This window comes from Penaeus vannamei, chromosome 35 (genome assembly GCF_042767895.1).
Source record: "Penaeus vannamei isolate JL-2024 chromosome 35, ASM4276789v1, whole genome shotgun sequence".
NCBI lineage: Eukaryota > Metazoa > Arthropoda > Malacostraca > Decapoda > Penaeidae > Penaeus > Penaeus vannamei.
Window position 1 is genome coordinate 13416812 of NC_091583.1, and position 17500 is coordinate 13434311.

Below are 17500 nucleotides of genomic sequence, written 5' to 3' on the forward strand. Positions count from 1 at the left end.
GGAGATAATGATGGGGTGAGAGAGGTTCCGAAGTCAGGAAGTGGAGGTTACGTCCCATGATGGAGGGCTTCTTGCCATGATGGAGGTTTCTTCTTACGATGGAAAATCTTTTTCACTGTCAAGATTTATTCTGCTGGTAAAGGTCCCGCCTCACGATAACGGCTTCTCCTCACGAAACAGAAAGGTTTCTCTGGAGCTCCCGAAGGCTTCACGGGGGATGTGGAGGGATGGTGTGGTGGCGAAGGGGGTGTGGTGGCGAAGGGGGGGGGGTTATGGTGGCGAGGGGGGGGGGGTTGTGGTGGGGAGGATGGGTTGTGGTGAGGGAGAAAATGCTGGTGGAAACCGATGGTGAAGGAGGAAGGGTTGTGATGGGGACTGATAGTGAGGGAGGAAGGGTAGTGAGGGAGGAAGGGTTGTGATGGGGACTCTGATAGTGAGTGCGGAAGGGTTATAGTGGTGATGGTAGAAAGGTTGTATTGGCGAAAGAGGAAGTGAGGTGATGTGGGAAGAAGGGTTGTGGTGAGGAGGGAGGGGGAGCTTTAGTGGTGGAGGAAGGTTTGTAATGGAGAAGAACAGGGTGAATTTGTAGAAATAATGATGGAGGAACGGTTGTGTTGGTGAAACTGGGGGGGGGGTTATATTGAGAGAGGATAGGGATTATATTGAGGGAGAAAGGGCTTAATTGCAGGATAAAAGCTTTCTGGTGGTGAGAGAGGAAGGGAAGAAGCTCTATAGTGATGAGGGAGGAAGGGCTGGGATGGTAGAAGGAGAAGGAAGCATTCGGGGATTAAAAATGGATTGTGTTCCTTAGTTTTTGAGAGGAATTAGCAGACAAAAAGATTTACATTTGTAAGATGTATTTCCATGAAGCTACGGTCGTACCCGATGGTATAAGGCCCAGGCGTATGTCGAGGAATACGCACTTCTTTCTCCACGTGTTGGCGTCCGTGGTGGTGGAGGTCGTGGTGGCGGCGCTGGTGGAGGAGGTGGTGCTGGAGAGGGGAGCAGAAGCCTTCCGTTGCCTCTGAAGATCCCAGGGCCTCGCCAGCCTTCCCCTCGGCCCCCGTCTCGCTCCTGGGGAAGAAAAATCACGTAAGGGGGATTTGGCCTGTCTTCTTCCTCTCCTATTTCCTATATACGTTTGTCCCTCCCCTGTTTCTCTTGTAGTTTAGGAGGTAAAGAAATATCGGTTTTGTATTTCCGATATATATTTTTAGACACCGTGAGGCAATATATTTATAGAGTCCAAATTTGCGTGCTGCACTGGACTTTATTGAAGATTGTATGATTATTTTGTTGTTGGAAAGTTTTTCACACATGTATTATATCGCCATCATTATGATACCGTCATATACAAAGGGTAATGTGAAGGAAAGTGAAATCGAAGTGTTTATTCCACAGATAATTCCCCCGCCGATTCGGGGTCCGTGATAGACCCTGTGATCTCATCCTCTTCGTTGGTGCATTTTAAAAAGAAATCCCGCCGGGCTTAAACGCGTATGATTTATCACTAGCAATAAGTGATTCGCATCCCCGCTGATTCCGAATTATTCGAGTGTAATTCGCCGATATGCATAATATACGCACAAACATTTTGCTTGGTTCTCAACTGGAGTAATTTCAGGTTTCAATATTCGAACAATATCCGAGTATTTACCCATAATCCGGCTCTCTGCGCTGAATTTAATTTCATGCGAACACAAAGTTGATAGTTATTCGTTATCCTCCCGCGTTCATAAATGGCTTATGAAACTTTTATTCGTTAGGCAGGATATAGACTTTAGTAAATTATTACTATTACTGGAGCAGGGGTGACTCACTCATTTTCTTTTATTCGTAATAAAGCGAGGACTGATACCCCGTGTGTTGCTATGCGGCCCCGTTCACTTGTGAAAGAAAATGGCACAGCATATGGATGTGATGGGAACGAGCAAAGTTTAGAATGAAGGGGTTAGGAAAAAAAGGGGAAGCGGTGCGAGCGAAGGACAAGAGGAACGGGTAAATAAGATCGCACAGAAAACGGAGAACCGAAATGTTCGAAGCAGATTACGTAAAATAGAAAGGGGAACAAGAACAGATAATGGAGAACAGAGGAATCGGCGACAGAGGAATACAAAGATACGACAGTGTATGCACAGAGACACATATGCAGAATGAAAGGGGGAGAGAGTGTGTACATATAATATATAGATATCGCAACATAGATTAGATACAGTAATGTGGATGAACAACAATTAACAAGACAGTGAGGCAGGCAGACGTAGTGATAAGGGATACGAGCGCAGATAAAGGGAAGAGGAGAATAACCCAAATGTAAATGAAACAGAGAGAAAAATAAAGATGGTGTAAGAAGAGAATGTATTTTATTATCTTTTAAAAAAAGCTGAATAAATCCTTTGCGGGTTGACAAAAGAGAAGACCCACATAAAAAGGATTTTTGTCCGTAGACCCAAAAAGCTTACTTCTACCCGTGTCATTCATACTTTTAAAAAAATCACCCAAAACCAGAAATCGGAAGATAAAAGAGAGAAAAGGACACAGAGGAAAGAGTGAAGAATAACACAGAGTAACGAATGGCATGGATAAAGTAGCAGCGGAGGAGGGTATTGAATTACCAGAACGGGGTCAAAGGAAGAAGCGATCAGCAAAAGGGAAGAGAGTTTGTGTTTATAGAAGGATGGCTTAAGTACAAGTTTCCTGAATACACGAGACGATTTGGAAGTTCGGAAAGGGAGACAGAGACAGAATGAGCGATGAAAGAGAGCTGATAGAGAAGTGTCAAGAGAGGAAGCGGCGACCAAAGGAGAGGCAGAAGGAAATGGTGGTAAATTATCGTGGGAAAAAGGGCAGGGGAAGAGCAAATACAAGTAAATAGGGTGTGATATATAGGAAGATTATATATCTATCTGTCTATCTATCTATCTATCCGTCTATCTTTCTATCTATACATGCACACACACACACACACACACAAACACACACACACACACACACACACACACACACACACACACACACACACACACACACACACACACACACACACACACACACACACACACATATATATATATATGTATATATATATATATATATATATATATATATATATATATATAGAGAGAGAGAGAGAGAGAGAGAGAGAGAGAGAGAGAGAGAGAGAGAGAAAAGAGAGAGAGAGACAGAAAAACAACATTGATGAATAGATAAGTAGATATACATTAGGTATACAGACAGGTAAATTACATAAATAGATAGACAAATGTAGAGGGAGAAAAAAGGAGACCGGGAGAGAGAGAGAGAGAGAGAGATAAGCAACATGCATTCGCAATAAAAAGACAGAATGAGGGAAGAAGAGAAAGGCAGATAGGTAGAGAGAGGCGATCAAGATAAAAAGATCATGATAATAAAAAGAGAAAGAGGCTGAAGATAAGGAAATGCAGCCTTAATTCGCCATTTCGATAGCAGAAGAGTGAAATAAAGTTAAGAGGAAAGTAAGTCTGCGTAAGTACCCCCTCCAATTACGGAAAAAACGTCAATGAAAAAAAAATAAAAAACGGAGCTCCCAAGTTCTTGCTCTCCCGAAAAATCTATGAAATATAGTAGATTACTATTTTCGAGAGAAAAAAAAAATCGAGATAGTCTACCCTTTTTGTTAATATCCCCACTTAAGACCTCAAGCCTTTGATATGTGGCAGAGCTTAGAATCTAAAATTATCTACGTCCAACATTGCAAACCTGCAACAGCGAGATTCTTAGCCTTGACATGCAACAACCGGGTAAGCATGATTTACTCAAGGTGCACTGTACTTTGCAAAATTGCGCAACGACCCTTTGCGTATGTCGGTAATTTGCGAATTAAAGCACCCTTGAATCATTCTGTAAATAAAGATCTCCTTAGTCATTAATACAATTGATCACAACGTCCCATTCTCGTAACTTTGCTAATATCGTATAATTCTCGCCAACTTTATAACTAACTGGAGATAGTCAGGAAGATTTTCTTTTTTTTTTTCTTGTCTCCGTTTATTATATTTATGTAGCCTTTTTCCTCATATCCCTTTCTCTTTTTTTAGTATCTGTCTTTGTGTCTTTATTTCTTTCTATCCAGTTCTCTCTCTCTCTCTCTCTCTCTCTCTCTCTCTCTCTCTCTGTCTCTCTCTCTCTCTCTCTCTCTCTCTCTCTCTCTCTCTCTCTCTCTCTCTCCTTCCCTTTCTCTCTCCCCATCTCCCAGCCCTCCTTTCCTCCCTATCCCCCAGCCCTTCTCCTTCCCTACCCACCTCCCAGTCACCCTCTCTCCCTCTGTTCTTCCTTCCCAATCTTCCTGCTCTCCTCCTTTCCTCCCTACTCTCTACCCTCTCCATCCCTCCCTCTCTCCCTGTCCTCCACCCTTTCTCTCTCACTTTCTCCTTCTCCTTCCCTCCCTATGTTTGTGCCCCCTCCTTCCTTCCCTATCTCCCTACCCCCTCCTCCCTTCCCTATCTCTCTACTCCCTTCATCCCTCCTTACCTCCCTGCCCTCCACCTTTTCTCTCTCTCTTTCTCCTCCTTCCCTCGAGTCCTCCTCACCCACGCCCTTATAGGTGGTTGATCCCCCGAAAGTCTCCCATGATCGCTAAACCTCGAAATCAATTTTCCTCAATGATAGTGCCACCCAAATCATGATTATCCTCCCCCTCCCCCACCCTCTACCTCCTCTTTCCCCCCTCCTCCCTCTCCTCCCAATTTTTCCATCTCCCATACCCCGTTTTTTGCGCTATCTTCGGTGTTATTTATAGCCATCAAAGACCTTTTATCTGTGTCTAGAATTGGCATTCTCTCTTTTTCCTTCTTCGACGCCCTCCCCCTTCCCCCAAGCCCCTCCCCCCTTCACCCCTTTCTCAAAAAAAAAAAAAAAAAAAAAAAAAACACTGACCTTGAAATCCGACCCCAATGATCAGAACTGGCGTTAGCATGGTAATCATAGCGACTATGATTTCTATATTTTATCGTTATGATTCCTGGGCTTCAATTGGCAACCGGTGATTGCCCCTCCCTTCGATCGCATAGCACTTTCTTCCCCCCCTCAACTTCAAACCCTCTTGTGTGCTTGCAGAGGTAGAGAGGAGGGGGGGGGGGAGAAAAGGGCCTGAGGGAAGGGGGAAGAAGGATGAGAGAGGGGGAGAGGGAGAGGAGAAGTGAGAAAGGGGGAGAGAAAAGAGGTAGGAGAGGAAAGAGGTGAGAAAGGGGGAGGGAAAAGAGGGGAGAAGAGAGATGGAGTAGTGGAATAACATAAGGACAGAGAGAGAGAGAAAAGTAAAGAAAAGACAAGAAAACAAAGGCGAAAAAAGAAAAGAGAAAATAAGAGATAAAAAAAAATAATAATAAAATAAAAAATAAAAGAGACAACACGCACCCAAGAGAACCAGCACCCCCGAGAGAACGCAACCCAGACTCGAACCCTATACATTATGAAGGAGAAATCACCCTTATCAAGAAATACAGCGATATCATTATCCAAATTTATCAATAGGAAAACACAGGAATTTGAACCCGGCCTTGCAAAAACACAAGCCGATATCCGCCCAGAGAAAATAACATCAGCCAACATCATATTATCTGTTGAGGACGAGGTAGAGTTGTGGTTTTCGAAATTGGCGCGTTGAGAGTGTCCATCACGGGCGAGGAGAGTCCGCTGGTGAGACAACATAGGGCTTCTTCCTATGTTGGCTTCGTCTCTCTTCTTTTAAGTCATGTTCTTTATTCTTCGGCACCTCATTATAATCATCGTCTTTATCGTCTTCTTCTTTCGCCTTCTCATTGTTTTCTTGTCCTCCTGCTTTTACTTCTTTATCTTCATCACTTCATTATCGTCATCACCATCGTTCGTTCCTTCTTTTTTCTTTTTCCTTTTCATTTATTTATCCTTCTTTTTTTTTCTTTTTTTGTTTTTTTTTCTTCTTCATTTCCTATTTTAATTTTCCACTTCTATTTATTTTGCATTGATGTCAACTCTTTGCTCTTCTTCGCTTGCTTATTCTTTTCACGTTTATCTTTCCCTTATATTCATTTAGCTGTCATTTCTCACCCCTTCTAAATTCCCCTACTACCTAACCCCCACCCCCCTCCTGATGCTACACCCCCACCCCGATCCGCCATCCGTGTCCACCCCCCCCCCCCCCCCACCTCTCATCCCCTCCTCCACCCACTCTCCTCATTTTCGTCCCCCTTCTTCATCATTTATTTACCTTTCGCGGTCGTTTCCCTGTTTCTTCGTTCGATTGCCCTCTCTGCCTCCACCCACCTGCACTCTCCCATCGTCTCTCGCCCTCTCTACCCCTTCTGTTCCCTCTGCTTTATCGGTCTTTGTCTCTCATTCCCCTTGAAACCTTTATTTACTCTCTCGTGTCACCCGTTTCCCCTCGTCTGTCTTGTTCCTGATCCTTTTGAGTTTTTTTTTTTTTATCCTCTCCCCTCTTTCTCGCTTGGTTCTGTTTGGTGTCCTGTTGCTTCTCCTCTTCCCTCATCTCTATCTCTTTTTTTTCTTCCTCCTTCACATTCACTTCATTAATCTCCCTGTTTAAACGATATTCTCTCTTTTTTTTTCTCTCTCTCTTCAACTTTATCCTCTGTTTCCACTTCTTTTTCCTCTCTATTCTCCTCTCTATCCTCCTTCTTTCTTCAGTTTATTATCATCTGCTTCTTCCTCTTTCTACCACCCTCGTTTCTTTTCTCCACCTCCTTGTCCTCTTCTTCTACGTCTTCCATCTTACTCTTGCTCAGCACGTTTTTCCCTCCTTCCCGTGCCTCTTTTCCCCCTTTTCCCCTCCCTTTCCCCCTATTCTCCTCCAACCACATCCCCAACGGTAACCTCTGATGGTAATGTGAGATGATCGGGGAAGAATCGAGGGTAAAAATTCCCCTATTTTGTTTTTTGACTTTGCACGTTTCCTGAATATATTGCTGTAGGTCTCTTTTATTATTTTTTTTCCTTGTTTTTTTTTTTTTCTTGGGGTGGAGGGGTTGTTCCCTTATTTTTTTCTCTCTTTTTTTAAATTATTTTCTACTTTGAAATTCTGGTGTAGGAAGAAAAAAAGAGAGCGAGAAAAAAGATCGTAAGAGATCGCTTAAAATCTTTAAATTATTTTGATTTTGAATTCTATGAAAAGGATAAAGTTATAATCTGATTTTTTTTTCACCCGAAGTGACAATACTCCAAAACCTCGTCTATTCATAAGCAGTCAATGAGAGCCGCCAAAATAGTCAAAGCAGAGACCTCATAGCAAAAGCGAGTGAACCCAAGCCACGACTTATCCAAGCCAACTTTATCTGATCTTGTCGAGATCGTGTTCATTAGTGCATGTATATGCAAAGCAAGCACACATGAGAAGGTGCAATAATCGATGCATAATGAAGGTCTGCCGAAAACACATTAAGCTACTGATAAGATGCTAAAATGAGTCCGTCGGTTCGTCCAAAGAAATTAATTTGTAGGATTACCATTTAGAAAAAAAATTATATTCTTTGGTAGGTTGATATCTTTCGAATGACACCGAGAGATATTCTGTCACCGCACTCTCCGTCGCTAATGCAAAGTCAGCGATATCCGCACACTATTCACTCACCCGCTGAGCCAAAGCAACAAAGGAGACCTCGCTTTTCATTCATTTTCTTGGGCAAAGGGCGTGGGAAAGGGGGGGCGGGGGGAGGAAGGAAGGGGGGGGGAGAGGGGGAGGAAGACTGGAATAAATCTTCGATGCTCCTTAAAACCCCGACATCCATCACACGCCGCGACGAACCCTGAGCACGTAAGAATGAAGAGCAAAATCGTTAATGATGGAGCAAGACAAACGGGTGATAATAACCCTGTGATACTTCAGCAAGATCATGAGGTAAAAAGGAGGATATACCAGGCGAGGCGGAGGTGGTTAAGTATCCCAGGTAAAGAGGAGAAAGAGCGATAAAGACGGGGGGAAATGACAATAAGAAGAGAAGAAGGAAGAAGGTAAAGAATAAGATATAAAGGGTAATTAACGTGATTCACGTGCGTCGGGAGAACGCAGGAATGGCCCCATTTGCTTGTAAATAAGAACCATAAATCGACCCTGAAATATGAGAGGACACAAGAAAAGGAAGGTGCAACAAGGTGAGTGAAGGGTGAAGGGATTTGCTTTTTTTCGCCGCTGATAACTACGCCATTCCGCCCTTTGGAAGCACCATTCCCATGTGCCTGCGCCCATTTCACGGATCGTCTGCCCTGAAAGCACTTGCCTGGATGGTTCCAATATTTATTTTCTTGATCTATGTTCATTCAAAAACGAAAAGGAAAAGGTGGGAAAATGTTAATCCTCCTCAACGGGACATGAAATTCACATGTTTAACACTGACTGTGCTTGAGAGAGAGAAGAGGGAAAGACATACATGCTTTACGCGTACACACACACACGCACACACACACATTGAACGTAGTGGGAGAGACAGACAGACATACAGAGACAGAAACAGACAGAGTCGGAGACAAAGAGAGGAATAATAGGAGGGAGATAAAGAGAGCTAGAGACAAAGCGGGAGAGATATGGAGGAGAAGATAGAGCCAAAGAGAGAAAAGGAGAGATAGAACGAAAGACAGACATATAGAAAAAACAAGGACAGAGAAAGAGAGGCGGAGAGAGGGAGACACATAACATCATAATTTCTGGAGCTTTACATATACGAAGACTCACAATTATTTCCAGAATCCGTAAGCTCCCCTCCCCCCACCCCAAATTATGCTGAGTCTAGGACAAAATCCGTCTCTATTACCCTATAACACAAACCACAGAATGGGACATCACGCTACTTCTTTCGTAATGTCTACCCTTACCCTAATCCCTATACACCCCAATCCCTCTATACCCAAACCCCTATACTCCAATCTCCCCATACCCCAATCCCCCTATACCCCACTCCCCTACACCCAAACCTCCCATACCCCAATCTCCATATACCCCGATCCCCCTATACCCCCATCCCCCGATACCCCAATCCCCCGATACCCTAATCTCCCCATACCCCAATCTCTGATACCCCAATCTCCCCATACTTGACCCTAATACTAGCGAATCATGCCTTATACTAGCTAGTAACGTGTTTCTTGAAGTATTACAGTCCTTATGACAGATAACCTTTGTTTTTTAAGAGAGTCATGGAAACTGCGAGGGGTAGGGGGGGAGGGGGAGTGGACGCGTGAGAGATGATATGGAAAAGTAGAGACGGCGGTGGGATAATAAGAATAAAGGGAATAGCGAAGGAGCGAGAAGAAGTGGAACATGGGAGACGGTATCATAAGATAAATGTGTTGTTTAGTAAGCATGGACACATATACAGTGCATACGGACCCGTGAGCGGAAACGCACGCACGTCAGCTATACCTGTGTGTGCAAATAAATGAATAAACGAATAAATTAATATCTATCTATCTATCTACACACACACATAAACACATACATATATGTATATATTTACATAGGTGTGTCCATTTTTTCTCTCTCTCTCTCTCACTTCCTCTCTCTTTGAGAGAGAGAGAGAGAGAGAGAGAGAGAGAGAGAGAGAGAGAGAGAGAGAGAGAGAGAGAGAGAGAGAGAGAGAGAGAGAGAGAGAGAGAGAGGGAGTGGAGGGAGGGAGAGGGAGAAAATCGATACACATTCAAGTAGAGCGTTGAAATTAAAGGGCAAAGGGAGAGAAAACGACACGGGAATCGGGAGAAAGAACGGGCGAGCACCTAAGGGGGTAAGGGATGATAGGCGGTGTCTGAGGCTGGCACAGGTGATAACAAAGCGAGGTCTCTTTGCGCAGCTTACGGTTTTAAGGAGCCGTTTGATGAGGTCGGAAGGAGGAGGAGGAGGAGGTGGTGAGGGAGGAGGAGGAGGAGGGGGAGGTGAGGGAAGAGGAGGAGGAGGAGGAGGAGGAGGTGGAGGAGGAGGAGGAGGAGGAGGTGAGGTAGGAGGAGGAGGAGATAGAGATGAGGGAGGAGGAGGTGAGGAAGGAGGAGGAGGAGGAATAATAATAATAATAATAAGAAGGAGGAGGTGAGAGAGGAGGAATAAGAAGGAGGAAGGAAGAGGTAAGGAAGGGAGGAGGAAGAGGCCTGAGGGGGGGGCGGAGGAGGAGGAGGAGGAAGAGGGGGAGGAGGAGGAGGAGGAGGGAGAGGGTCAGAAAGATGAAAGGGAAGGGATAAAGGACTGAGAGATAAAAGAGGGGAAGATGTAGCTGGAATGAAGTTGCGAAAGAGGAGATAATGACAGAAGAGAAGGCGAAGCAAAATGAAGGAGGTATTGAGATAAAAAGAAAGAGGAGGAGATTGGAACGGAGTGGTAGTGAGAGAGAGAGAGAGAGAGAGAGAGAGAGAGAGAGAGAGAGAGAGAGAGAGAGAGAGAGAGAGAGAGAGAGAGAGAGAGAGGAAGCAAACCTTAAAGATTAAAAAAAGAAAAAAAAGAAAAAAAAATAAAAGAGAAAGAGAAAGAAAGAACGAAGAGAGGGGCGAGGGGCTCCGACCAGGTAAAACCCCAGGCAGGAGGCCTCAGAGGGAGCGTGCGAAGGATAGGTACATGAAAGCTCTTCAGAAGGGAGGGGCGGGGTTAGCTGTGTGCGAGACTGTCTTTTGAGTGATTGTGAGTTGCGAGAGCGGATAATGATGTGTAATTGTGAGTGAGTAAATAACGGGGAGGTGTGGAAAAAGGGGGGAGGGGGGTCTAGTCTAGAGGGTCGAAATGGAGGGAGGGAGACGCCTTAAAAAGATGAATGGTTATGGGAGAATTTTCAATTTTTCGAATGGGAGGGTCATAATAACAGTGAATAGGATTAGGTGTGTAGAATTAAGGTTCAGGTAAGGTGTTGGATGAATATGATTCGGGGGGAAATGGATCCTATTAAGGGAGTTCAGGGGAGGATAGAGGATTAAAACCCACACACAAGACACACCAAGAAATAACATGTACAAGAAATTAGTTCTGAGGTCTACATCTGTATGCATTGTTTTTTTTTAAGTATTAATGACAATAAAGAATGTATATCCCCTTGTTCATGAAGATTCGTAATCTTTAAGTAGTTATTTTTTATTTCAATTCACTAATTCATTTTCTTGTTATTATTCTAATAGATAAAAGAGTGGCATAAGGAGAAGCACATGCATAGAGGAAAAATTATCTACTCGACAAAAGACTGTACTAAGGTCTGCACAGTGATTACCTCTGCACACCATGCATTCTCAAAACTGAAGTCCTTTGGTGTGACTCTCCCTTGTCATTATGACTAATAATTCTCATATGTACATGCCAGGAGGTTATTTATCATGCCAATGTAATGATACGACTTAACGCGCCGCACGCTCATTGTGTTCGTTTCCTGCGCAAGAAATCGGTCGGCGTTGCTCTTTTGTTTTCATTATCTTTTCCTTTTGGAAGTCGTTGAATCCTCTCGGTCAACATGCCTTGGCGTTTCTGCGGCTTTAAGAGACCAGAAATATACGCAGATCAAAGTCGTCGTGGCATTTATCATTTATCTTTGGTAAGTACAATTGGGGGTTACGAGGGAGTTGGTGTAATTTCAAAGATAACGTCTTGTTCCTTCTTCGGATTTAAAGACCGGATTTTTTTTAGCGGGAAAAGATGGACTCTCTTCCATTGCCTCTCTTCTCCCCCCCCCCCTTCTTATTATAACAAGGGGGCTTCAGAGATAGATAAACACAGAGCTAAAGATAGCTGATAGCTGTCCTTTCGTCTAATCAAGACTAATGAATGATCTGTTTATTGATTCTAATGAATATGTGCTAATGATATAATGACAGGAAATCTAGGTTTGCTTTTCCTTAGACGTTATTTATTGATGCGAACACCTTTTTGATAAACAAGAGCTTCACCGCAAATGTTTCCAGGTATATTGATAAAAGTCAAACAAAGGAATAGTTTTCTCTTTTTTTCCTTCTCTTTCTCTCTCTCTCTCTCTCTCTCTCTCTCTCTCTCTCTCTCTCTCTCTCTCTCTCTCTCTCTCTCTCTCTCTCTCTCTCTCTCTCTCTCTCTCTCTCTCTGTCTCTCTGTCTCTCTAAAGAACTTTTTTTTTTAGTTAGATCTCTCACCTGACAAACACATTCTGTTTCATCAGCTCAAATTAATCATTCACAATCTCCTAGGACACTCCCCAATCACTGCCAAGTTCGCTTTGCCGCCCATTGGCAATCTAGCGAGTTGTCACAACTAGTTGATGAATTGCGTGGACAGGTTTGCTTTTCTGAAAAGCTTTGATGAACATATTTCACGTGTAATGTTTTCATTTTTCATCCAGCATTGTCTGTTTTTTATTGCCGTTTCCTGTGGATTGTTTGGATGAAGCTTTTAATGAGAACTCGTTCTGCTGTCGGCTGTTGAAAAAGAAAGAAAGAAAGAAAAAAAACGTTTTTCTCGTTCTGATTAACGTAAACCACCTGGACTTCCTGACAAGAATTTATAAGTGTTAATACCATCCCATGTATTCTGTAACGAGCCTCTTACGTCTTTTTTATACACGGACGACCACCGTGCGAGGGCTCCAGCGGCGGTTCTCCCGAAGTAGAGGATCCATCACGTCTCCACTCGACCCCTGGCCACGCCCACGTCTCTCCTGATGGTCTCCTGTGGCTACCGTGTTCTCTACCGTCTCCCCATGTCCTTGGACGGTGAATATCCGAAAGCTCTGGGTATCACCGGATGTCTATGTGCCAAATGAAGAGGCTTTTTAAGCGCTCAAGCGGTCAATTTCCGGCGACGAGTAGCAATTATGAACATCTTTCATCCTTATCAACCTACTTATTTCTACTTATAAATCCGCTCGTCATTCTCCTTATCTCCGTGCTAATTGGACCTCGCGGTATAATCAAGGGACTACTTATTCCTCCTCCGCCATATTCTGAAAGAGATGAGTCGTAAGAACACCCAAGTACCAAGTACCATCTACCGGTCCCTCATCCCAACCATTGTTCCTCCTCCTCCTCCTCCTCCCTGTCTTTCAACCCCCTTCTCTCTCTCTCCCTCCTTTACTCCCTTCCTCCTCCCCTCCCCTTTCCTTAATTGTTGTACCAACCACCGTCATCGCCAAGGGAGTCGGTATCATTAGATCTTGAGTCGGTCGAGCCATTTGTCAAAAAGCGTGTAGGACCCGCTTGTCGTATGGCCCTTGTGTGAGGCGGAGATCCTTAATTGGACCCCCCGTTTTTTTAAGGAATCCCATAATGAGCCGTTGGGATTTCTTTCATTTTTTTCTACGAGCTGTGTAACGCAATATTTCTTTCATATTATTTTTTTCTAAGAGCTATGTAAAACAAAATTTCTTTCATATGGTTTTGTTTTTTCCTAAGAGCTATGTATCGCAAAATATCTCACAAGCCTTTATACCAAATCCAGAAAAAAGACTGAATAAAAAAAGAATAAGAAAAGAAAAGAAAAAAAATCAGAATATAAGAGTAAGGCCTCCCAGCCAGCGAAAGGTCGTTCGGATTTTGAGGCTCGACGTCCGACCTTGACTACGACGCTGTAATGAATAGCTCATTGGTAATGGTTAAGCTGATGATGGTGATGGTGAGGATGACGAGGATTGATGAATGGGGGAGGAAAGAAGAGGGGAGGAGGGAGGGCGGGGTGGGACGACAGGGGGATAGGGGTAGAGCGGAGGGGATAGGATGGTAGGGGGATAGGGGTAGAGCGGAGGGGTGGGATGGCAGGGGTAGGGGTAGAAGGGGTGGGGTGTGGTGGCAGGGGGGATAGGGGTACAGGGGAGGGGGAGGGACAGCAGATGGATAGGGGTAGGAGCGGAGGGGTAGGATGGCAGGGGGATAGGGGTAGAAGAGAGGGGGTAGGACGGCAAGGGGATAGGGGAAGAAGGTAGGGGGTATGACGACAGGGGGAGGGGGAGGGGGTAGGCGAGGAGGTGGAGACTGTAGCCACAAAACAGACTGTCTTGATGGATATTTTCGCCCGTATGTGCTTTGAATGGGAGGGAAAATGAGCCAAAATGAGTGGGAATGAGGATGAATGAGATAGAAGGTAAGGAATGTGAAGATACGGGAAATAACTTACGCGTAACTTATCTATGGTTGTAATATGGAAGGTACATTCTGATACATGACACAGAAATTCGGAATTACAGAGATATCGATATTATGAACGTTTTATTATGCATGCATTAGTAGTATTGTATATATTTGCAATATATCTATATTCAGTCTATATGTTATGATGTATAGAATCTGTTTCCTCCTCTCACTGATCTACACACACACACACACACACACACACACACACACATATAACATGCACACGCACACGCACGCACATACACACACACACACACACACAAAACACACACACACACACACACACACAAAACACACACACACACACACACAAACACACATACACACACACACATAAACACACACACACACACACACACACACACATATAACATGCACACGCACACGCACGCACATACACACAGACACACAAAACACACACACACACACACACACACACACACACACACACACATATATATATAACATGCACACGCACACGCACGCACATACACACACACACACACACACACATACACATACACAAAACACACACACACACACACACACACACACACACACACACACACACACACACACACACACACACACACACACACACACACACATGCATACACACACAGACGGAAACGCCATCTGTCTAAAGGCAGTGAGTGATCTACCAGACCCGAATTTCCCCCGTGGGAAGAAGCCCCCGATCCTGCTGAGGATATGCCTCGCAATGCCATTGTTTTGATCAATTCTCCTGAAACCTCAAGAGGCAACTATTTTCCTCCTTTCTTTCCAGATCGCTGTGCAGACCTCCTCCCCCCCCCCCCTCCCACCCCCTTCAGGGTAAAAATGAGAATATATTTTCGAAAACAAATGACGTCACCACCTTTTGAACTCTACCCCCCCCTCTTCCTCTTCACTTACAACCTCCTCCCTCCTCCCCTACCCCCCCCTCTGTCTCACCACCCCCCTCCCATCATTTCAAAAAAGAAGCTCCAGAGCTCGCCTACTCTTCCCCACAGGCCATCATGAAGCATATCAACTGTGTCGCTTGTAAACCCAGTGATATTAGGAATAAATTACGCCATAAGAAATGTGATTTAGTATTCTAAATGACCGAAGGGTTCGGGAAGGTGCAATCTGGGACTGTAGCCCTTGTCGAGCCAGGGATTATGAGGTCAGCTGGAAATGAAAGAGTTAATGTACCATGCAGTTAAGGCGTCTCTTGCGCAGATGAAATTCCTTGATGGGAGTTGAAAAGAATTAACATGTGGACGAAAGCCTTGTGTTTTTTTTCCTCCTTCCTTTCTTTCTTCTTTCCCCTCTCTTTTTTTTAGCAAAATATAGGAGAAGGTTGATGAGTGGAGGGAGGTAAGACAAAATGTTTAGGTCTCGAGTGGTCGTTGGTAACAGGGGGCTAATGACAATTGGAGTAGTTGGGAGAGCAGTCGTCGTGATCCATTTTAGACCCAGCGGACGACCCTCTCGCCCCACCTCCAGTCGAGAAAGGAGGGTCGTTACCACAGGGAAGTGTAACGGAAGAATTAAGGTGAAACGCTCTTCATTACACGAATTAGGTTTAGGTAGTACAGACAGCTCGGGGAGAGTGCCAGGGTATTGTACGTCTGGTTTATGAACACCTGTAAAGCCTCTTAGCCAGAAAGCACAGAGGGAATTATGTCCGTAGATAAGCATGTGTAGGAGTGATTAAGCTTACATGTGGATGGCCATGGTGAAACTACGAGCGATTTAGGACCGCAAAAACTTCGCGAAAAAAGGACCCTATATTCTATGCGATGTTGCTTTTCAACAATCGATTGGACAAAAAACAGATAAATAGATGACTAATAAAAAAAATCATGTTTTAACTTCTTTGGCAGCATTCCTGCACTAGCAGATGCTGAAAAAGATACACACTGACATTTTCAGTTGTGGAAAATATTCTACCATAAAGTAAGGGAAAGATTCAAAATATTTTAGTGCTCTGAATAACATTTTGAAGAAAGATCTTTATGGCAAGGAAGAAGATGACAGCGACTGTAATATAGATGACGGACAACTCGATATGAATATTAATAAGACTGATGATGTTATTGAAGCTGAGAAAGAAAGTAAATTCTAATCTCTGATATTACAATGATGTTTGCGGCGATACTGAGTAATACAAAATGGCGCTAATAATCATATAACAAAGATAACACTGATTACGATATCAGAATGACCACCGCCAGCGATATCTAACAATTTTTTTGATAAGTATGTCCTATCGAACAAGAAGCATGACAAAAATCCTTATCACTGCCAGTATAAATGAAACTGCAAATTTATCGATCATAAACGTCGACCGCCGTTCACAATACATCTGTTATCGAAGAGCTCTAGCAGCTGTACCTATAAATTTTAAGACGTGTTTTTTCATACATCGGAAGAAGGAAAAAGGGGGCACTCCTGCGTAACTATCATTTGCATGAAAAATGAGAACATTTTGAGAATCCAAGGTAATTCCCGAATACCCAGATCATAGTTTATTTCCATATAGATTTTCAGGTGTCAGTGGCCGTGTTGGGGGTATTTCCCCAATGTGCGCTTAGTGTGAGATATTACCCTCGACCAGCTAGCGATCAGGTCCTTCTGTGCGTCTGTTTCTCTCTGTCTCTCTCGCTGTTTGTCTCTGTTTTTATCTGCCTTTCTATTTGTTTGTGTCTCTGTCTCTCTCAGTAAGCATTTTTTCTGTCTATTTTTTCCTCCTGTCTCATTTCTCTGTCTTTCTCTCTTTTTCTTTTTTACCTTTCTCTCTCCGCCGTTTTTTCATATTCCCCTTCCCTACCCCCCACTCTCTCTTTCTCTTTCTCTCTCTCTCTCTCTCTCTCTCTCTCTCTCTCTCTCTCTCTCTCTCTCTCTCTCTCTCTCTCTCTCTCTCTCTCTCTCTCTCTCTCTCTTAATTCCTTCCTTCCTTCCTTCCTTCCTTCCTTTCTCACTTTCGTCTCTCCCCGTCTCCCTATTTCCCCCTTCTCTCTATCCCTCTCCATCCATCCCTCTCTTCCCTCTCTCTCCCCCTACTCCTAGCTACTGCTTAGACTTCCATACTATAAGGATCTTTCGAGGAGGTCGAACTAGAGGAAAGAAAACACACAGGGAGGGGGGAAGGGGGAGGGGGTAGGGGGTTGTATTTATACGTGCGTGCCTCTCTCCGCGTGTGTTGTAGAGACGCATTGCCTGTTATGACGTGTGTGGCCTCTGTCCGTGAAGAACGAGGGAAAGTATTCTCTTAACTTCTGTGGCGTATGCTGCTTGCCCTTGTTGTTATGTGGGCGCCATTTCGCTTACTGATGGTGCATACATCTATGCGCGTTTGGACTTTTTTGGGGGATGATGATGATGGTTATTATTATTGGTATTATAGTAAGAGTTGTTATAATAATAATTGTTA

At 44.0% G+C, this 17500-nt stretch overlaps 1 protein-coding gene across 1 annotated transcript in view; it reads right to left on the reverse strand.

Annotated features, from left to right (window-relative positions):
* The window catches only part of LOC113819850 (uncharacterized), a 110860-nt gene that overhangs the window by 2586 nt on the left and 90774 nt on the right, over positions 1-17500 (reverse strand). Inside the window, exon 3 of the mRNA XM_070114162.1 lies at positions 846-1074. Within this exon, the coding sequence (XP_069970263.1) occupies positions 846-1074 (229 nt within the window). The remainder of the gene's footprint in view (positions 1-845; positions 1075-17500) is intronic.